General features: G+C 32.6%; 1 protein-coding gene across 2 annotated transcripts in view; it reads right to left on the bottom strand.

Moving 5' to 3' along the window:
• Positions 1–463: 463 nt before the first annotated feature.
• The window catches only part of CPZ (carboxypeptidase Z), a 283985-nt gene continuing 260502 nt past the window's right edge, over positions 464–23946 (bottom strand). For both annotated transcript variants that reach the window (XM_053704179.1, XM_053704180.1), the window contains 2 exons: positions 3225–3324; positions 464–1571 (listed from right to left, as the gene is read on the bottom strand). In XM_053704179.1, coding sequence (XP_053560154.1) covers positions 1210–1571; positions 3225–3324 — 462 coding nt within the window. In that variant the 3' untranslated portion in view covers positions 464–1209. The remainder of the gene's footprint in view (positions 1572–3224; positions 3325–23946) is intronic.

Genomic DNA, 23946 nt, shown 5'->3' with positions numbered 1-23946 from the left:
AATAGGTGGCGTTCTCCTGGTATCCACCACTCTGAGATACTTCTATCAGAGTGCTAGATAGTGAAGAATGATTCATCAATCCAAAGAATGTTTCTACTGCTCCAATGTCCAGTGAGGGTGTGCTTTACACCACCCCATCCAACTCTTGACATAACATTTGTGTACAGTTGCTCAACCATGGAAATCCATTTCATAAAGCTTCCAACGCACAGTTATTGTGCTGATATTGTTTCCAGAGGCAGTTTTGAACTCTGTAGTGGGTAATGCAGCAAATAATAGGTTAGTTTTACACAATTCTGTGATTTTGTGTGGTCTACTACTTTGTGGCAGGGCTGTTATTGCTCCTAGATGCTTCGACTTTCCAATAATAGAGCTAACAATTAACCAGGGCAATAATTTTAGTATCTTGTTCATTTTTGTAAATCTTACTATCAAACCCAAATAATAAAAACAAATAATACAATTGTTTTAAAAGTTACAATGTTTCAGTTTATTGAACAGTAAAATATATGTTGTTACATTTTTCACCTATACTTCTTATTTTAATTTAATATACGTTTGGATTGCAACTCCTACTATATAAGTTCATGAACAATGTGAAGTATGTTGTAATTTACTGAGACAAACTATTTGTAAATTTTTTCTCTAGGCATAATACATTTATTAAATAGTTTTTCATACTAATTTGTAAAAATAAATGGTCACCATAACATTAGGAGACAAATTTTATATTTCCTTTAAGACATCTGTCAGTATTTTTTAAGATATATATACAGTATATACATACTGGACAGATAGCTCAGCATACTAAGGCACTGTGGCTGAGCTCTGTAGCAACTCAAGGGTTGCAGGTTCGTTCCCCATTCAGCCTTTCATCCTTCAGTGGTTAATAAAATGAGCAGCGCCTTGAGACCCTTAAGGGTGATTAGCTGCGCTTTACAGGTACCCAATATATATATATATATATATATATATATATATAACAAATGATGTAACATGTTATATTAAGAGACAATGATTTTTTAATGTTTAAATTTTATATTAAGTAAGACAACACTGAAAAATAATGTAAGCCTTTTTTTTTGTTGGCAAACTTTCCATTAAGTACCAAAGTCGGCAAAATGGCTCCCCTGTGATATTATAATTAAAAAAGCATCAAACATTAGAAAACCATTTATAGAAGTCATAGATGGTGTCAAATTTTTAATATTAGTTATTTTTAAGTAGCCATATTGGTTTATTACGATCTAGAGAGCTGAAATAGGACCACCACCAGGGCTTTTCGCTTTCTTCTAAAGGTTCACCTTCTTCATTTGTTTGTCTTGGTCCATGTTGTGCATGTGGATCAAAATGATCCAATGGGTCAAATCGTTCATATATTTCCTCAGGATTAATTCTATCAAATTTACGAGATTTAACATCAACGCGTTGCAATACAAAGTCCACGCGCCCGGCTTTAGTCATTTTAGCTGGTAGAGTAATTTTTTTGGTAACCTTAGAGTATCCGAAAGCTTCAGCAGCAACAACATGTACACCTGGAATTAAAAGCCTCCAATAGTCTCCATCTTCACCTATTAAAACATAAACACACAGATGTATTAGTTACCATAAAAAAGTGGCATCTATTTTTTTTTTAATTTCTTTTCAATCGAGGTATCAGATACATGTTAAGTTGATATGAAAACTTTTTTTTTATAGTTTAATGGGGGTTTGAAGAATTTTGTTTATAAAGATAAAGGCTAGTAAATTAATTTTAAGATATACTTTTTAGCATAAACAATAATTACTTTATGCGGACATTAAAGGGACATGAAACCCAAAATGTTTATTCAAATAGAGCATGCAATTTTAAACAGCTTTCTAATTTACTTCTATTATCAAAACTATTCTTGGTTCTCTTAGTATCTTTTGTTGAAAAGCAAGGATATATACTTAGGTGTGTGCACGTTTCTAGAACACTATATGGCAGCAGTTTTGCAAGAATGTTATCCATTTGCTAGAGCACTAGAAAGCCAGAACTATTTCCGGCCATGTTGTTCTCCAGACACCGTCCTAGATATCATTTCAACATAGAATACTAGAACTGTCTGATTTGCAATTTTGGTTAATTTTCTAAAAGTGCCCCAAATGCCCTCAAAATAGAGGGCATTATAGATTTTTTATTTTAAAAAATGTAGCATTAGGCAGTTTTGGAGTTTTAACGATGGTGGGAGTGGAGTATTAGAAAAAAAGTAACTGAAAAGTGCCTTTACATTGCGGTCTATGGGAACTGTGTGTTCTGATAGACCGCAATGTAAATATATTTCTGTATGCTTATATACGTATATATTTTTGTGTTAATATGTGTACCCCCCTCGCTGCGCAAGGTTCTGATGCTGTCTGTGAAGGCATCAGAACGAGGCTCCAATAGGAGCCTATAGAAGCTCACTCACGTGAGCGCAATGCTTCCCAGCAATGTGAACTTGAGATTGTGTTCGCATTGCTGTAAACTTTTAATATAAATGCACATTAGCATGGGCTTGGTTTACAAAGTGGAGCATATATATCACTTAAGCTAAATTGATATTTTGCTCTCCATTTGTAATCTGGCCCTATGTGTTTAGGCTCCTTTGCCAATATCTTTAATATTGCATTTACACTAAATAATATTGAATGCATATGTGTAACATTTTTTTATATATATATTTATTTAGTTTCATTTTTGGTGTTATCATTTTATGTTAGAGTATTATGCAGGCACAAAATTGGGACATATCTAAGAAACTGCTTTTTTTGCAATGAAAATCACAATTAGATAGAATATATGCCTAATGTTGTCTCTGTCTCTATTTCAATATAATTTGCCTTATGCCTTATGTCACCATATGTTTATTTTCACATTTATTGGTATTTCATTTAATGCCTTTAAAAAAACAAAAACTTCTGTAATTAGCATATCTCCTAGGATGTGGTGATGTTTGATAAATAGGAGGATCATTGTCCAAATCAACAACTGTGAGAAAGTCCTTGCTTTGCCCCTAGGGGAGAAATACCACTGCTAAAGTTATGATGCCCTAGGTAAGATAAAAGTTTAATCTATGAAGACCACAAGGTCACATTCTTTAATTTTCTTGTAGCTAAAGTAATTGTTCTAAATGTATGTTCTTTTATCCTCTATTTACACTGGAGTATACTTGAAATACTGTAACTTTTATAGCCTCAGACACATGTCAATGTATTTTTACCTGTGGTTATGTCATGACGAATTCCTTTCACTGAGATGCGAGCTTTTTTAATAGGATTTCCATGTTCATCCTTAACTACCCCTTTGATTCCACGATGGACCTAAAAAAGTTAAAAATTATTCACATATGACTTAGGTGAGTCTGCAACAGATATATATATATATATATATATATATATATATATATATATATATATATATATATATATATATATATATATATATATATATAAACATATAAACCGACTACATGATCCTACAATTTAGAAAAATAATGTCCAAATTATCAATACATAACTGTTGAAATAATAATAAATAGTAAAATATAAGATAGCTGTGCCAGAATGGTACCATATGCAAATATTATATATATATATATATATATATATATATATATATACACACACATATATTTTTTAAATGTATTTGTCCTTGGTATGGTACATGAAAGCAAAATAGTTTCTAAAAAAATGATAAACTTTTTAAAGAATTATACTAGAAAAAGTTTGACATTACGACACAAGTAAAACAGATATGTACTAATAAAATGTACACTTAAACACTGAATTTGTTTATAATTGTACTATTTTTGTGATGACAATTTAGAGGCAGTTATAATAATTAGATTTTTTAAAGATCAGCCATAAATGAAAAATAAATATATATATATATATATATATATATATATATATATATATATATATATATATATATATAAATAAATAAAAAGTATAAGTATAATGATATAACAATTCAAAAGATTTAAAACTAAACAAGGTTACTTATGAATTTTTGTATTTTACGTACTCAGTTAAATATAAATAGCTTGTGATGTACTAGAGATAAAATATAATTTTAAATGAGAAATTAAATTAATATAATTTATAAATATTATTTCAAACATAAGCTAAACTTCCATCAATATATTTCATTACACTACAGCAGACCTTTTATCATTTTTTAAATTGCTCTCACAAACACTTTACTTAACTACAATACTTTCCTAAACAACATATTCTTAAGTTGTAAAATGATTATAGCAACTTATTCCATCCAGCTTTGGAGTAATTGAGCAAATAGGGATTTATCTTGCCTATAAATGGATCTGGTGTGTATCAACATATGAAATGTCTCAATTGGTCTTGGCAAATTTTATCATTATCTGGAGTAATTTACTAAACATTATCTTTCCGCTTTATCAGCATTCTGTGTATGCTCAATAGCTGAAAAAGACTAGACTTTTGCTGTGTCTCCATTTTTCAAATCTTTAATCTTGAAAGTTTAATGTGTAATGAGTATGGATTTTATTCTGCCTTGTTGTACACGCTAAGAACAATTTTCACTAGAGAGTTGTAAAATGAAATGGGCCTAGTGGTCTAAACAGGAGTACTTATGTTATAATAAAACCTACCACAAGAAACATTAATGTTCTTAAAAGAGAGATTTTAATAGGCAAGTGAATCAGCCAACAACATCAATATTTTCAGTGTTAGTTAAAGAAAAAGAGAAAACATAAAACCAAATCTACAATCTATTAGAAGCCTAACATTCAGGATATTATTAGCAAATGTGCCTGAGGAAGGAAATATATTTTATGTTAAAACTTTGTGTTGTGGTATAACTCTAAATGTCCCCTTTCAGTTGGTTTTATATATTTAAACAAAATAGGGATAACATGCAATAGATTATTTACAAAAACTAGAACAAATAATTAGGTGTTAGAGAATTAGGGTGGGGATTTATTATGCTGCAAATGCAGCAGTTTCCACGCAAGCCTTCAGGGTCACCAGAAACATAAGTTAAAAAGCAGCGGTCATACGAACGCTGCTCCTTAACTTGTCCAACACCTCTGAGGGGGTGCTGATTAGATACGATTGGCTGCAAATGCTCAGGGGGCGGTATTGCACAAGCATTTCATGAGAAATGCTTGTGCGATGATAAATGCAGACAGCGTATGCTGTTGGCATGTATTGATGTGCGGTGGACATGATTGGCTACAGCGGATCATGTCCACCCGCTCATTGGTAAATCTACCCCTAGTTCTAAAGTTGGAATATATTTGCTTGTTATCCAGCAATTAAAAATGAAAATGTTATACTTATTGTGGATTCTAGTGTTTGACAGGGTATTTATGAAATTACAAAACAGCACTTTTATTATGTCTCGAGACTCCACCCTTTGGATGTCTGCTCCTATTTGAAAACTGCATTCATTATACAATGCAGGAATTACTAACATGCAATTCTAAAATATACTAATATACACTACTATTTGACAAACTGGACATTGGGGCCGAATTATCAAGCTCCGAATGGAGCTTGATGCCCCAGTTTCCGCGTGAGCCTTCAGGTTTGCCGAAAACAGTAGTTATGAAGCAGCGGTCTAAAGACCGCTGCTCCATAACTTGACCGCTGCCTCTGAGGCTGTGGTCTTCATTCCGCCAATCCCATATGATCCGGCTGATTGACACCCCCTGCTAGCGGCCACGAATCTGCAGGGGGCAGCATTGCACAAGCAGTTCACAAGAACTGCTTGTGCAATGATAAATGCTGACAGGCTATGCTGTCATCATTTATCGATGTGCAGCGGACATGATACGCTACATTGTATCATGTCTGTCCGCACTGTAGTAAATCGGCCCCATTGAATCATGCACACAAACATATGCATATATATCTACAGTATATATATATATATATATATATATATAAGCATTGATTACACACATATGGGTACATTTTAAACTTTCAAACTTCCCTTTCCTCTAAACTTAGGTAACTTTAGTTCACAATCCATGAATCTTTTTATTTTACTCTTCTAAAATGTAACTTAACACCCACAAAATAAATTTACTGCCAAGCTTTTAATATTCATTTGGTCCTGTGTCATAAATAATTTACTGTTCTAGTGTTCAGCCCTGATGCTATTGGTTGCTATGCTTGTTTATGTTGGCCCATATGGAACACTTCATACTGCCAGAGTACTTTACCTGGTAGAAATCAGTTTACTGTTAAAGGGACATCAAACACTATATAAATGATAGATAAAATGATACATTCAAACAAAAGATTAGTTCGAGAAAAACATGTAGATTTATTTTTTAAAGTTTCATTAGCTGTTTAAATATTGACAAAATAAGTGTAAAGTTTTAGTGTCTATAAAGCAATGGGAGCTGCCATGTTGTAACTTAGGTTACCTTCTCTGCTGTGGCCAATTAAAGACAGTTATAAATAGGTCACTAGAGTGTGCAGCCAATAGCTGTGTAAAATATAACAGTGTTCTGCACTTTCATTTCTAAAAGGAACTGAAAAGTTCACAATTACATAATGGAATTACAGGAAAAGAGGACAAAATAAATAATGAAAGTATATTGCAGACTTTTTTTATATATACAATTTATCATTTTATATTACCATCTCAAAGTGTTTAATGTCTCTTTAAGTCCATCATAAGCACTGCAAACGATTGAAACATTTTCTGACAGAATCTTTGTATACCTTTGTAGTGACTGGTTTACCCAAACGACAAACAATAGACTGAAGCCATTCTTAGCCCTAGACAAAAAGATCCAGTACATTCTTAGACAGGTAAACTGTTCTACACAATTATGTGCCTTTTTCCTTTTCATACACATCATCAGAAAATGGTTATAACCTTGAACATATATAAGTCTTAAATATAAGCATCTTCTACAAATGTGTAGATGATTAAGAGATAAATGACTATGTCATTTTGATCCACTTCTACATAATTTACATTAAAGGATTGTTATTGAATAGTGTAAATTTGTAGGGGTGTGTGGCAGACATGATTCTCTATAGCAGATCATGTCTGTCCGCACCATGTTAAATTCGACCCTATAGCCTTGCACATTTTTTATCTTAAAGGAAAATACTCCTTTTCAGATTATTATTTTTTTTACATTAATCCTACTCTGATTACACATGCCTACTAAAAACACTATAGCATCAAATGTTTGCTAAACCCATTGGCCATGTTTTGCCGTTTGGAAATACAAGAAAGTTTTAGAGAATCTGTCCCTTTAACTATGCAATGACAGCCCTGCTTATCTGGAACTGGAACACCATTACCAGTTCACAAATGAAAAAGAACACAAAAAAAAACTGTGTTGGTGACTGCAGCAGAAGGAAATCTCAAAAGAACCTACTGGCGTATCTTTTCCTCTCATTCTAGGACATCTCTTCTACGTCTTAACTGTTTAATAACTATGGGGTTGATTACAATTTATAGGCATTTTTTTATTCTGTGCTTTGTCATCTAAAAGAGGGCCCTTTTGTTTTGACACAATCACAATAGCAGGTTTTCAGGTGTTTCTATTTGCTTAGAACATGTTGGTGGCTCACAAAAAAAGCCATATTTTTAACATGGAGACAAAATTTTCTTGATGATCATAATCAATTTTCTTTATACTTTTCAACAGGTTTTCCAGACAATTTTATCAAATTAAACACCTAAAGACACTTGATAAAGTCCCAAACTGGCCCTTTTTGATATCTTTGAAAGTATTCTAAGACAATCTGAAATGGCCACAGACGACATTTTAAGGTTTATTTGTATACATGGTCTTGATTTATAAAAACCCTTTGGGACATTTTTTTTACTCTACAAGTGTGAAGTGTGGAAGAAACTGTTGAATATGGCAAGTTTATAGTCCCCCTGTGGAGCTTGGTAGACATCTGAGGAGAGTGGCACCATAGTGTGATTGTTGTGGAGGACAATAAAGAAACAGCTTCAACCTCATCTCAATACTCTCCAAAGACAGAAGAGAAACTATAAGAAGTTGTTAAAAGTATTTTTTATCAAACTGCAACAGATTAATTGTAGTGGTTCATTAATCAGCAATAACAACGCCCTCTCAGGTCATGTGACACGGTACACCGAAACAGTAGAGATGCAACTTGTGGATGACCAAGCTGATGATTACACAGCAGAACCAAGCAATTTCATAAAGACAGAAATAAATAAGGTACTGTGTTTGGACATATCATTTAATTATATATACTCCCTGGAAATAACTTTAATCCACCGTTATAGATAGCCTAGAATCATAAGTGCTGTTTTAAATTCATAACAGCATGGACTATGTGTGTGCAACTTCAAGGAGAGATGTCTCCAAAGAAGTATTGTTTGAGCCCACATTTTTTATGGTTTTAAGATAATTTTTTAGAAGTTATTATAATAAATATTTTTTTACTATTTACGTATCTATTTCTCTCTAGCTTTTATTGCTAAGGGTAATATTTCTTCACTAATCTACTGCTTAGCTCTTACTGACTGTGGTGCCAGTATTTTTTATGCTCAGCTGAGAGATCCCAGCGCAGACTCTAACCCCCTTTTTTCCTAGATTCATTAAAGCTCTATTAATCCCAATTGTATAGTCCGTATGCAGTGTGTAAAAAATAAAATAACATATATATGTGAACTTACATATATATATATATATATATATATATATATATATATTATATTTATTTTTTAAATATGTGATATCCTGTACAGCTAAGTGGGTCTTCAGGAAAAAGAGATATCAGAACCTGAAGCACTTTATGTAAATGTTGGTTTTTAATTCACACTTGAATTGTCGTTATTGTCACTTTCAGTACAGGTGTCTTCATAAATGGGCTTCCAAACGGATCATGCCTTCATGACCAGGCTTTCAAAAGGAAACATGCCTTATACCCTCTTTCAAAAAGATCTATGGATTTGTGATCAAGCTTTCAAACGGGATAGTACCTTTATGATCACACTTTCAAATGCTTTGTGAATGTAAAGACAAAACCTGTTCAAAGGAAATCCCTTTTGAAAGTCTTTAGATGAATGCACTGTTCCTTTTTCAAGCCTAGCCACAAAGGTGTGATCCTGTTTGCACACCATTTTGGTGGCTACATTGCAATGGAGATATTTCACAGTTTAAAGTGTGAGAACTGTTAAAATTCCATTTAAGGTGTAATAAGCTGCGGCCACTTCCCTTTAACAAAAATCTGTATTTTTCTTCTTGGTCTCGCCAAACTAGAAACAGTGCTTTATCAATCAATAATTGGAAATAATTATGGTATTTTTTTTTTTTTAAATGTATTTTTTCATTTCACTAATGTTATTTTTTCACACATTTCATTTAGCATCTTATTTTAATTTCTGGACTCCATGAACATTATTACGATAAAGATTTCTCACAAACTTTGTTCCGGACTTAAAAAGTATTTGCCTGGTCACCTGGAATCATGTGGATGGCCACTTCGAAATGCTTACTTTGTTCTGGACTTGTTCATTAACAACTGCCTGAAAGATAGCTTTTTATTATATAATCCTATTGGTTGTGATGTACCATGTGATACATTTGCCTCTATGAGTCTGATTTTGTTTTGTAAAATATTCTTATTGGTTGGTTTATAATATGTGATTTCAGACAAAGCAAAGTACCTAATTGTTAAAAACTTTCATTCATATTTGATTGGTTTATTTGGATATGATGATGAAATCTCATTGGTCGTTCCTGAATTCTATACGGAAAGTTTAATTTATATTATTTATTTTCATTATTTTTAGATTATACACCTGCTAACGGGAACTGACATAATGGACCAGATTACAAGTGGAGTGCTTATTAATGCCCACTTGAAAGTAAACTGTTTTTGCTCTTGCACTAAACTTATAAGTGCAAAAAGTCAAAGTTAGAATATCACGGGCGTGTTCAAGTATTCCCCCATAGAAGTCAATGGAGAAAAAAAACCTAAAAAAAAACCCCACCCCACTCTCGTGCAAACCAAATTGCATCTTCTTAAGGGCGCTAAAGTACTTTTTAAACTTTTCTTTATTTGAAATGTTTCAAACTCTGATTTTTTTACAGAAGTCTAGGATTAAAATGTTGTCATTCTCTCACCGTGGCCCGATAATCAAAAGTTTCACGAGGTTGTGAGATATTCAAAAGCTAAAAAATTCCAAGAGGCTAACATCAGTGTTTAAAGGCAGCATTTTACTATACATTGCAATGGTTGACGATGATGGCACTATATTCTAAGCAGCATCGCCACCTACACTGATGATGTAAAATTAATAATCCTTTTTAAATTTATCACTCAACTAGGTCAATTTACCGCAGCCTTCAAGAATAACCCCTAATCTGCCAAACCCCCCATACCTATTAATCCCCTACACTATAAAACCCTAAACCAACATAACACCCCCATCGCAATAACCCCTACACTACTTAACCTTTAAACTGATTTTCCAATCAAATTTTTATTAGCCAATATAAAAAGCTTTCATTCTATTGACTGATTTGAATGCTTATTGGAAAATCACAAAGAGAAGCTGAAGGAGTGCCTAATAAAAGGCAAGGTCTAAAGGCAAATGTAAAGTCTAAAAACAGAGAATAATGGGGATATGATATATGTCTTAAAAAGTATGTATATTTAATAACATAAAATGCATAAAATATATCACAAAATAGTGCATGGATCCATGACTTAGTAAATACAATCTTAAAATAAGGAATAATAAAGCATAAACTATTAAAATATGACAGTCAGATGAGACAAGTAAGATAAAAATAGTCTGAGTCTTGAGAAAGGCCCTACAGTGGGCCAAAACGCGTTGGCAATATATGGTGAGATATATTTCAATCACATGTTATTTACTTAAACAGTACTGCTCTATGTTGTTATTATTTCTTTTCCACAGGATTTGAGGACCTTCACATTCACAGTTTTTTGGTATTTTATTTTTAACTGGATTATTTACACAGAATATTTCTTTTGACTTTGATTCTCATTTTTAAAATCACTTATTGATTTTTGATTTCTGGATATACACAGCTGTCTTCATTTTTTACATTTTTGACATTTCTATATTTTTAATATTTTGTCACGTTTTTCACATTTTTATTTCATTTTTGTAACACATTGGATTTTTGAACACAGCATCTATATTGTGGACTTGACAAAAATTTCTTTTTCTGCACATGCACTTTGGATAACACTCAGGAGGAGAGCTGAGATATTACCTGACGAACTTTATTATTAACGTGTAATATCTTACACTTGGCATTGATTGCCTAATAACCACTGTTTTTTTCCTTTTGTCCGTATGTTTTTTTTTTTTTTTTAATATCTAAATTGATTGATTGATTGCATTGATTGTATGTTTTACTGCTATTTTTATCTTACTTGTCTCATCTGACTTTCATATTTTAATAGTTTATGCTTTATTATTCCTTATTTTAAGATTGTATTTACTAAGTCATGGATCCATGCACTATTTTGTGATATATTTTATGCATTTTATGTTATTAAATATACATACTTTTTAAGACATATATCATATCCCCATTATTCTCTGTTTTTAGACTTTACATTTGCCTTTAGACCTTGCCTTTGATTAGGCGCTCCTTCAGCTTCTCTTTGTGTATTTACTTGTATTGTGGGTGGCTAGGGACCCACTCTGTTAAGGAGCCAGAGGTCACCTTTCTAGCGCTGTAGGATACTTGCTAACACTTATTGGAAAATCAGCCAATTGAAATGCAAGAGCACTCCTATACAAGGAGGGACCTTGCATTCAAGCTTCAGTGTGCTGCGGTGAAAATATGAAGAAGCATCGGGTGAAAGAGGATGAAGGATTGGGTGGAAGAAAAGAAGAAGACAGCCCCAGAGGAACAACGCCTTTAGGATAGGGTTTTTGGGTTTTTTTAAAGCAAAAGAGCTATATCACCTATGACCTTTTCAGGGCATTTTTTAGGATAGGGTTTTTTTTTTAAACAACAAAAGAGTTAATCACTCAAGTTCTTCTCAGGGCAATTTTTTGAGTAGTTTTTTTAGTAAATGTAGTTTTTTTGGGGGGTGCAGGGTTTACTTTGGATTTATTATAGGGTTTTTCGATTAAAAAAAAGCTGTGATTAATTCAACTGGGGTACTGCCCAACAAATGGCTTTTTCAGGACAATTTTTAGAGTAGGTTTTAGTATATATATATTTTTTTAGGGAGGGGATTTTTTTTAGCGGACTTCAGTTTTAAAATAGGGCTTTTACTTGTAGTGTTTTTTATTTTTGGTATTTTTTTTAAACAGTAGTGTTTTTTTATTTCTTGTAACTTAGTGGATCTTAGGTTAGTAGTCTTGGGAAGTTAGCTGTTAGGGGGTAAAGTAGTGTAGGGGTAGTTTGCAATGGGGATTTGTGGTGGTTAGGGGGTGAATAGGTTAGGGGAAAGTTTGTGATGTGGGTATTGCTGTTAAGGTGTTAATAATGCAGGGGTTAATAGTGATCAGAGCGATGGTAGATTAGGGGTTGATAGTGTAGTAGGGTTAGGTTGTGATGGGTGAGGGTGGGTAAGGGGTTAAAAGTTTAGAGGAGCATTATATCTATATATGTTTTATTTACATGCATTTTCTTTTATAATACATAATATTTTAAGGGCTCCATGTACAAAGCAGTGTAAGCTGTTCCAGAGCCCTTGGGGGTCAGATTCACACATGCAAATCTGCTTCCCCAAGGTAGAACCTCTGAGCTGGCAAGGAAAAATCACGCCAAGCTCGTACACTCAGGATGAATGATATGCCCTTCTCTCAACAAGTGGAGCAAAATTGAAATCTCAGAGCTGGGGTTAACTGTTTTACAAAAAACTGTTTCCGAAAAGATGCAAAAAGCACTTCAGAAATAAATTACAAAGTACACTTAAAGGGACGCTGAACCCAAATATTTTCTTTCGTGATTCAGCTAGAACATGCAATTTTAAACATCTTTCTAATTTACTCCTAGTATCAATTTTTCTTCGTTCTCTTGCTTTCTTTATTTGAAAAAGACGGCATCTAAGCTATTTTATTGGTTCAGAACCATGGAAATCACCTGTTTATTGGTAGGTGAATTGACCCACCAATCAGCAAGAACAACACAGTGTGTTCACCAAAAATGGGCCGGCATCTAAACTTACATTCTTGCATTTCAAATAAAGATACCAAGAGAATGAAAAGAATTTGCTAATAGTCTAGCCCATAAAGTTTTAATAGGAACAATTTTTTTTCCTTTATTAGCAAGATAAATAGTAGACATGACATAGATATACTGTATGTGGGGGGAGTTAGCTTGGGAGTTCCATGGGAGTAACCTACATTTTAATAGGGAAACATTGCCAGTAGTGTGATATATTACAAGCACTGCTCTGCAGGTTAGGCACAAGTTTTCAGACATACTGTAGTTGTCTCACCTCCTTTTCAGTGGTGAGACTTTCCAGTGTGAGGAATGAAATGTAGGTACTGTAAAAGTAAGGTTACATAGGCATTATTTGAAGTGTTCCTACACAGAAACCTGTTTTTGTTTCAGTGAAGTTAAACAAAATAATAATCAGGAGGTGGAATTCTGCTCACAACATCTGTGTTTTCTTCTTTCTTTAACGCACATGTATTAGTTTCAGTTTTCAGTGGTTAAAAGCTGACCCACATCTGGACATTTGGAATACTGCTGTGAAACTTTTCTACTTTTTTTGAACAATTATTTGAAGATATGTTTGCTAATTTGATATGAAAGCTAGTAATTACTGCCCATGTTTTGTACTATCACAAAAAGTAAAAAAAAAAAAAATACATTAGTATAATGATGTCATGTAAGAAGCATGAAATACAAATATTCAGTTCTGGTATTAATTCAATGAGTAATGAGAAAAAAGAAATGAAAAGAAAGAGAGAGAGAGAATGCTGCTTTTTTTTTTTTTTACAAAACAGGAAACAGGAAATGTAATACATTTGATAATAGAAGTTAACTTAAAAGTGTCTTAAAATTTCATGCCCTGGGGCCTATTTATCAAAGCGTCAACTATGTTGCATTAACCGGCTTCAATACGCTGGCCAAACATCGGCAAGCATTGCTGCTGTGGACCTGAATATGATCTCCTTATTTAAAAAAAAAAAGATATCAAAAACACGCGCGTCAAGTATGATGCGAAGAGCATCGGACTGGTGTTAACTAACAGTCATCGTTGTCGCAGCTATTCGGGTTTTTTCCCAACTTTATTTATATAATTTCATTACTGTCCATGAACAAGCTCATTTTTCTAAAGCTAATCTTTTATTTTTCAACTGTTAATGTCCAAGAAATTGATTGATTTGTACCTCAACAAAAATTATCTCATAGAAAGTTATTTTTATATTGATTTGTTATATGACACTTTCACAGAAATTAATGTGCATTTGTATTTCTAGGAGTCATATTTTTTATTTATTTTTTAAATGATTATTAATGCTATACGTTGTACATATCCTTGCAGTGCGCACATACTTTTATATATATATATATATATATATATATATATATATATATATATATATATATATATATATATATATATATATATATATATATATATATATATATATATATATATTTGTAATATCTGAAATCTTTTGCAAACATATTTACATGTCCCTAAGTTCCTTTTTTTGTTTAAACAATGTTGTCTGTCATATCTCTGTGTTTATTTATACCACTATATGTATATATTGTAAATGTATTATTATTCTAAGCAGGAATAATTGCAAATATAACATGTAATCAGGGTATCATATATATTTATTTGCAATCAATGGATATTTTAAAAGGATAGGAAATTGAAAATTTAAAGGGCCAAAATACCCAAATGTTTAAACACTTGAAAGTGATGCAGTATAGCTGTAAAAAGCTGACTAAAAAATATCACCTGAACATCTCTATGTAAAAAAGAAAGATATTTTACCTCAAAAGTTCCTCAGTAGCCACATCCCATTGTAAAGGATTTCTAAGCAGCATATCAGTATGTCTGTCCCGGTACAGCTGAAGGGATGAGCCCCGTGCACTCTCATGTTATTTCCCAATTAAGTGTAAGGAAGTTTACAATAAAATCTCATGAGAGTTAAGTCAAATCTCATGAGATCACAGTAAAAGGGTTCATGACCTCAGCACTGCTGATACTGATTGGCTGCTGTTCATTTCTTCTTCATTTTTTTTTTTATCTGCAGCTGGGCAGCAGCTGAAGTATAACTTTTTACACAGAACTTACTCTGCTGAGCTGAGGAAATTGTGAGGTAAAATATCTTCCTTTTTTACATAGAGATGCTCAGGTGATATTTTCCTGTCAGATTTTTACAGTTATACTGCATCAGTTTCAAGTGATTTAGTATATGAGTATTATGTCCCTTTAAGTTGCATGGTTCAGATAGAGCATGCAATTTTAAAACCCACTTCTATTTTCAAATGTGCTTTGAGAATAGAAGTACATTGGAAAGTTGTTTAAAATTGTATGTTCTATCCAAATCATGAAATAATATTTTGGGGTTTCCTGTCCCTTTAAGAGCTGGGCCAGGTTTTTTTCTGCACCTGTCTAACCCCTCCTGATTGCAATCTTGTTTTAAAAACCACTCCTTCACAGGTGTTATAAAATGGGCTGGCATATAAGATGATATTTCTTACTGAAAAATAAATTCAAGAGAAGGAAGAAATACACTGAGCATGCCAGTAAAGAGGTGATTTTAATTTCTGCTGTATCTGAATCATGACAGTTTAGTGTTAGGTGGGCTATCCCTTTGAGCTATCAGTTTAAGATTATATTGAATCAAACATCAATTTGAATTTTAAAATCCTTGTCTAAAATATTATACTGTGTGTTCTTATGTAAGCATCAATGTTTATCTTTAATACAAATGGCACTTACAAGTTCTGATGAGTGATCAATGACACAAGTATCGAGCAATTTGATTCATTAGTGATAGTTTGTAATGTGTATTTGAATCAGATTGACTGATGTCATAAATCATGTGATTATGCATATTCCAATCAAAAGTAGTGGAAAAATTCACTATTGTGTGGGTTATTTAGGAGTTTGCGTCATAATTGGTGTAAATAAGTGTTGAGTCAAATATGGCGCGAAGTGCAGAGTGGGACTTGTATTACATGGCTAAAACATGGTGCACATCGATTTTTCACAGAATATAAAAAGGAAGTTAGCTATATTATGTTGTGAATTTATTTCAGTTGTATCTCTATATCTATTAGTGCAACAAGTTTGGGGCAAAACTTTGCACCAAATATGTAGAAATATTGTCCCCTTGCTTTGTAATGAGATACAAAATTGTAGCATAATCCATAAGTAGCAATGTTTTTTTACATTTTTATCCCTATATCTACTAGTGCACCAAATGTGTAGCAATAATATTGTTTGACTTAGAAAGGCTATACAATTTTAATAAAGTTTTGAATTTACTTTTATTATGTGATATACTTCATTCTCTTGCGGCATTGGACATAAGCTTTCTGTGTTTTTAGACTCCCATTGAGTTCTATGGCATCCACAACCTCAAGGGTGTCGGATTAAAAACTAGGTACGCTGAGTCAGAAAAGACGTAAAAGCGTAAATGTAGAATTTTTGATAACTTCGCGAGAGCTTCAAATAGTGTCGAATAGGAGGGCGAATGAACATGATTCCACTCGAATACCATGGTTTTCAACTCGCATCGATCTGCATCGGATTGAGATCACAGGATCGTATTTTACAACACAAATTTCAACATTTGCTGATCTTGACACTTTGGCGGATCAATCTTGCGACAATTACAATGTGGAATTCCAGCGTATTTTCAGTTGACGCTTTGATAAATAGGCCCCTCTGTCTGAATAATTTATGTTTAATTTTGACTCTCTTGTCCCTACAATTAAATCTTTTTTTTGGTGGTACATGAACATGATCACATGACTTTTGTTGTATGACTTTCAATTTTGTGGCCATGTAGTCATGTGATCATTTCTTTTTTCACTTGAGCAATATCACTTTTGTGCTAGCTTACACTAATTGTTACTAAGCACAATGCATAATATTGGATAACCTGCATCCTTATTAGCTGCATTGTCACTTTTTGTATTGTACACATTGCATATACACTGGAAAAATATTTTAAGACATGAATGTGTACACAAAATGTGCAAATGCAGACAATAACGGCAAGGCTTATCCAAGAAAACTTCCTGCAGTGCTACTTTGCTCAGTAAACCCCAGATTTGCCTTGTTAACCACTAATATTTGGCAATTTGGAGTTCACACTGCATACAAGGAGTTAACACGGCAACAACTGGATTAATATGGCCTATAGTGGGTTTATGAGGCTTAATGGGGCACAAATGCAGCACAAGCAAATGGTATATTTGTATTTATGGTTTGAGAGAAATTATAGTGCAGACTTCACAGGGGCTGAACTCACTGAATGTTATAAAAAAAGAGCAGAACCTGGAAGTACCAGAGAGATAACAGATGCCTTCCATATGGCTCCCTGCTCAGATGATATGATCTAAAATGATCCTCCAGCACTGCAAAATCTCTCACAAGATTTTAGACAGGCAAATTTCTCTGCATTTCTGTTTATGGAGAGGCAAGCCAAGTACAATATAGCACTGTATGATATGAGAGGTTTGTTACACTTACACTTTATACTTTGTATTTTATATTAATTTACACTTCAGTTTGGGACTTTTCAGTATTATTACATTTAAGCTTTCTCTTTTTTATTTTAATACATTTAGATTTACAGTTATTTTTGCAAATTCAGATTATGTTTTGAAAGTTTCTGTGTTACTTTAACAAATTAGGGCCAATACTTTGTATATTTCTCTGTATCTGTTACACTTTACATTGCACCGTGTATTTTCTCTATTGCAAAATAAAGCTGACAACATCAGACAGTGGGAGGGATAGGGGAGTTATATATATAAATATATATATATATATTTATTTATTAAAAAACAACAGACTTAAACTCGCAAGTCTTTTTTCAAATGGTGCCTTTACTGTGACATTTCAGGGAACATATCCCCTCCTCAGAAAAAGTGTGAAATATATATATATATATATATATATATATATATATATATATATATATATATATATATATATATATATAAAGATAATGCTACCACTTGAAACAATCCTCTAGTTGGCTAGCTAAATGTAAAAGTTAACAACTCTTAATAAAATAATTACTAATATTTAGTATTATACACAGATTTTTTTTTAGTTCTCTGTGTTTGGATTTATAATGGTTAATGTCCATTTCACTCCTAAATCAATGCTTTCTCTTTATTTTGAAAGGAATTATTATTATTATTATTAGATCTATTGAGGACAACTTCTCTGACACCCCAGTGGCGAGACATTTCAAAACTAAACATAATGCAGACATTAGTGCCTTATCTATTCAGGGTTTTGACTTTGTTCCTCCGAGCAAGAGAGGGGGTGACAGAGAGGCTGTCCTTGATAAAAGGGAGGTCTTTTGGATCTTCTCCTTACAGACAAGCCTTCCAAATGGCTTAAATATGAGGAGGGACCTGGATCTATTTACTTAGTAATTCTACCAACATAGTATACTTAGAGGGTCACATAGAGATAGTTACATTTCTAATTAGACAGGAGTCTTTTGTACATAAACTTAATTATATAATTTTCTCTAAAAACTGATATAAACATAAGTTGATTTGGTACATTACTAAGTTTTTCAATAATAATCTCAATACGGTGTATAATTTTACTTTCAGACATGCAACTTTGCGTTAAAATAATAGGGAGCCTTGGACAAATTATGTAATCAGGTCTCACCTATATGTATGCTCTTATCACTACTAATTTTATGTTCTGATACATAGATATACAATGTTGTTCTGTGTACACCATTTTTTATATTCATATGTTAGATCAGTTTCAAGCAAGGTATAGGAATTATCTTATTTTATTTCACATGTTTATAATAGTGATAATGCTAACATAGTGAGTAGGGAATGGGCGAATGTGTTTATATCCGAATTCGAAAGTTAGAACGAATGTTATTGTAGAAATTTGATTTACTTAATAGAATGTTGATAAGAACGAATATTCTTAAAAATTCGATTTTCGAATGTTATTTACAGTTTTCGATTGTCACATTCGAATTCGAATGTCACATTCGAATTCGAATGTTACATTCGAATTCGAATGTTACATTTGAATATCACATTCGATTCCAATATTACATTTATAAAACACAATTGTAGACTAGAAACACTTTTGAATGTCACATTCAAATCGAATATCACATTTCGAATCGAATGTCACATTCGAATTCGAATATTACATTTATAAAACACAGTATTAGACTAGAAATACTATTTCGAATTCAAATGTCACATTCAAATCGAATATCACATTCAAATCGAATATCACATTTAAAACACAGTATTAGACTAGAAATACTATTTCAAATTGGAATGTGACATTCGAATTCGAATGTAGCATTCAAATTTGAATATTACATTTATTAAACACAGTTGTAGACTAGAAATACTATTTCAAATTTTAATGTCACATTCAATATTACATTTTGAAATTGAATGAGTACATAGCTAAACATTCTATTATTCGAACAAATATTTTTGAATTTTATTGAAAAATTCGAAAACGAAAATTCGAAAATAGAATGTTAGAATGTTATATAAACATTCGAAATTTGATTCGAATGAACGAATGTATCAAAATTTGTTTTAAATTTGAGTTTTTAGAAACATTCGCCCATCCCTAATAGTGAGGTCAATTTGGAATACAAAAATAAGTATAACTTTTGAGATATATAAAAATGCATAGGAATGTATTAGTATAAGGAGCAACATACTAGTAACATAAAGATTGCAGCTATACAGTATCGTTGATTTTGTTGATATCTCTCTTTCTTCTCAATTTGTACAAAGCTCCTTCATTTAATCTGATAAAGATTAGGGGGTGTTTGTCTTGGTTTCTGATATTTCTCATTGTTTGAATTTGCATCATGTAAATTAGAATATACATATTGAGGATATGCTAATGATTTCCTCAGTGCATACATGCGCTAAACTTTGAGTCCGTTTTGTATGATAATGTAATTAATTCCATTCAGGAGTGTTAATTAATGCTTGTACGACATTTAAGGATGTATGAGCAGGAGCTCCAGTATGCAGTGATCAAGTGTGCAGTCGCAAAAAAACGCGTATGCGAGGAGCTCCTGTTCACACACCTGTATTGATGCAGATATTGCTTTTACTCTGACCGGAGGATTGATGATCTGTTTTTAATGTTGGATAAATAAAGTCTTGTATTTTTACCTAACCAGAGTTGGTCTGTGCGCCCCTGCATTCCTTTGGATTATATATATATATATATATATATATATATATATATATATATATATATATATATATATATATATATATATATATATATATATAAAGATAATGCTACCACTTGAAACAATCCTCTAGTTGGCTAGCTAAATGTAAAAGTTAACAACTCTTAATAAAATAATTACTAATATTTAGTATTATACACAGATTTTTTTTTTAGTTCGCTGTGTTTGGATTTATAATGGTTAATGTCCATTTCACTCCTAAATCAATGGTTTCTCTTTATTTTGAAAGGAATTATTCATTTTCTTTTCACAAAGTAAAAGCCCATTTAATACTTTGGTACTACTTCTGTGTCATTCAACAAGACTAAATACACATAAAAATAAAATATGAATTAATATTCTTCTACCAACAGCAACATTATGACAATATTGTTCCCATGTTGTTTGATAATCTATTTACAATACGCTTTGTAGATTTTCTACAACTGTCTCTGGAGTATGAACTTCAGTTAAAATAATATGTAACATCACTTAACCTTTAACACTCTATGAAGAGATTTATAATAGATATAACATCCTTAGTAGCGGCTTATAATTACAGAATTAAATAGGGATGGTGAATCTGGGACAACTGTCAGTCACAACCAGAAACCTCAAACCATGTCTAGACATAGTGGAAGCAGCAACTGAACTGAAAAACATACGATAAAAATGTAAACGGATCCAAGGACATTTCTGCTGATACAATTCTCCTGGTGAGGTTTTAATAACAATTTTTATATTTCAACCACTTTATTTAATGTAAAACTGCAATAAAATCTCAATACATCTTCTTGATTTTATTTGTGTTTTTTGTTCCATTTTTCTCTTTTTTCTCTGTGTGATTAGATATTGTATTTCAAAATACCAAAAAGTGGTCAGTGTGCTTAACAAATATCTAGCTTCAAACAAATATCTAGCTTCATTTATCTGAAAAAAATAAAAGCTGTTTCTTTAAAAAAAACATATTTTGTGGACCTTTTCATGTAGTTAAAACGTTATACCGAAGATAAAAAAAACTTTTCTGCATCAGGAAAGGCTTTAAATTGACACTATTCAATCAAAATCGAGCAATGTCCTTGCCAGTTGATTGATTTTTGTGTCAGCCAATAAATATGTACTGAGGAAGGGGATTAAGTACAGTGCCCTCCGCTTGTATTGGCACCCTTTGTAAATATGAGCAAAGAAGGCTGTGAATTTTATTTTTATTGTTTAACTTTTTGATCTTTTGTTAAAATAAATACACACAAATACTCTGATCTCATTGATAGCAAACAATTTCAAACACAACACAGCTTTATCCAAAAAAATAAATAAATACCTGTTAAATATATGTGTGACACAATTATTGGTAGCCCTATTAATTCATATGACAAAAATATATTTGAATTATATTCCCATTGATATTTTATTTTTTTAGCACACCAGGGTAATTAGGAACAGGAAATTGTTTAACCATGACTTCCATTTTCACAGGGGTATAAATATGAGGAAACACATAAGCCAAATCCCCGTAGTTATTCATCACAAATGCGTAAAAACAAATAATATAGCAATGATGTACAGCAAAAGTTTGTTCAGCTTCACAAAATGGGAAGTGGCTATAAGAAATTAGCAAAAGTATTGAAAATGCCCATTTTCACAACTAGGACCATAATTAAGAAGTTCCAGACAACTGGAATTATGAATCAACCTGGAAGAGGATGTGTGTCTTTATTGTCTCAACGCACTGTGAAGAGGATGGTTCGAGTGGCCAAAATATCTTCAAGGATCACAGCTGGGGAATTGTCAAAATTAGTTTTGTCTGGGTCAGAAAGTCTCCAAAACTACAATCTGACATCACCTACATCACCACAAGTTGTTTGGAAGGGTTTCAAGTAAAACACCTCTACCCTCATCCAAAAACAAACTCAAGCATCTTCAGTTTGCCAGACACTACTGGAACTTCAAATGGGATCAGGTTCTGTGGTCAGATGAAACCAAAATATAACTTTTTTGGCAATAAACACCAGAGGTTGGTTTGTCGCATATAGAGAGTTAGACATATGGAAAAGTACTTCATGCCCACTGTTAAATATGGTGGTGGTTCTTTAATGTTTTGGAGCTGTTTTTCTGCAAGGGGAACTGGACATTTTGTTAGGATACATGGTATCATAGACTCTATCAAATATCTACAGATAATAAATGAACACCTTACTGCCTCTGCCAGAAAGCTTAAAATTGGCCATGGTTGAATCTTCCAGCAGTACAATGATCCAAAAAACACATCAAAATCAGCACAAAAATGGTTTACTCATCACAATATCAAGGTCCTGCCATGGTCATCCCAGTCCCTGACTTGAACCTCAGCAAAAAACTGTGTGGTGAACTGAAGAGGAGAGATTATTTATGGAGGAATAGTCTCAGATCCCTTGCCATGTCTTCTCCAGCCTCATCAGGCATTATAGGAGAAGACTCAGAGCTGTTATCTTGCCAAAGGGAGGTAGCACTAAGTATTGTCTAAAAAGGTGCCAATAATTGTGCCACACATATATTTAACAAAGTTTTTGTGTTTTTTTTTTATAAACCTGTGTTGTGTTTGCAATTGTTTAACCCTTTTAGTTTTCCACCTGGGTGCTAAGGTGATTTGAGTTTTTTAAAAAAAATATATATATTTGTTTTAACTTTTTTAAAAAATATCAGATCCCCAAGACTTATACCGTTGGAAAGGTTATGTGATTACCTTTCCAACTGTTGGTCTTTGGGGTCTGTAGCTGCTTGGATGCCTGAGATACATGCTTTTAAGCAGCATGCCCCCTTTCCCTATACTTGCCATTGTGATTTTTAAATAAAGTTGCACGGTGACATCATCATGTCATTGCACGTGACATCACTGCACAAAACGTAAAAGCCCTGGCAATGCCTGTTACAATACAGGCCCGATCGCCGTGGTAGGAACGGGTTGGAGCCCCCAGATCTCCCTCAAGGTGGGAGAGTGCTAGCAATGGCTCTGAGCACTCAAGGGGTTAAAATCCATGAAAGCAGAGTATTTTTGTGTATTTTTTAAACAAAAGATTGAAAGGTTAAACAATAAAGACAATTTTTCACAGCCTTAATTGCTCAAATTTACCAAAGGTGCAAATATTAGTGTTGGGCACTCTACATCCCCAAAACATCACTAGTAAACACACTTTTAATTTCAAATCGCTGAGTGCTTGGACATTGTTACAGTATATATATATATATATATATATATACTGCTGCAGACTTGTAGCAGTAGCACTAGCTACTAGTTTAATTCTAATTAAATTTAAGCTGTTGCCAAGCTGCTGCTCTGCTACTCTAGGAATAGTGAGTGGGAACAGATTTTCATTAAGAAAAAACTTCTGTATCACCCCATAAGTGAATACTGGACTAAACAAATTAAATTATTTTTCATAATGAAAAAATGTGTCAAGTAAGATTTTCTTTTGTGTCTGCACATAGTTTTTAGGATTTTGTTAATAAAAATATCCAAAATGCAGATATACTTTACAGAAATATGAGAACACATG

This window comes from Bombina bombina, chromosome 2 (assembly GCF_027579735.1).
Source record: "Bombina bombina isolate aBomBom1 chromosome 2, aBomBom1.pri, whole genome shotgun sequence".
NCBI lineage: Eukaryota > Metazoa > Chordata > Amphibia > Anura > Bombinatoridae > Bombina > Bombina bombina.
Note: the sequence above shows the minus strand (reverse complement) of the source record. Positions and strands in the feature narration are given on the sequence as shown.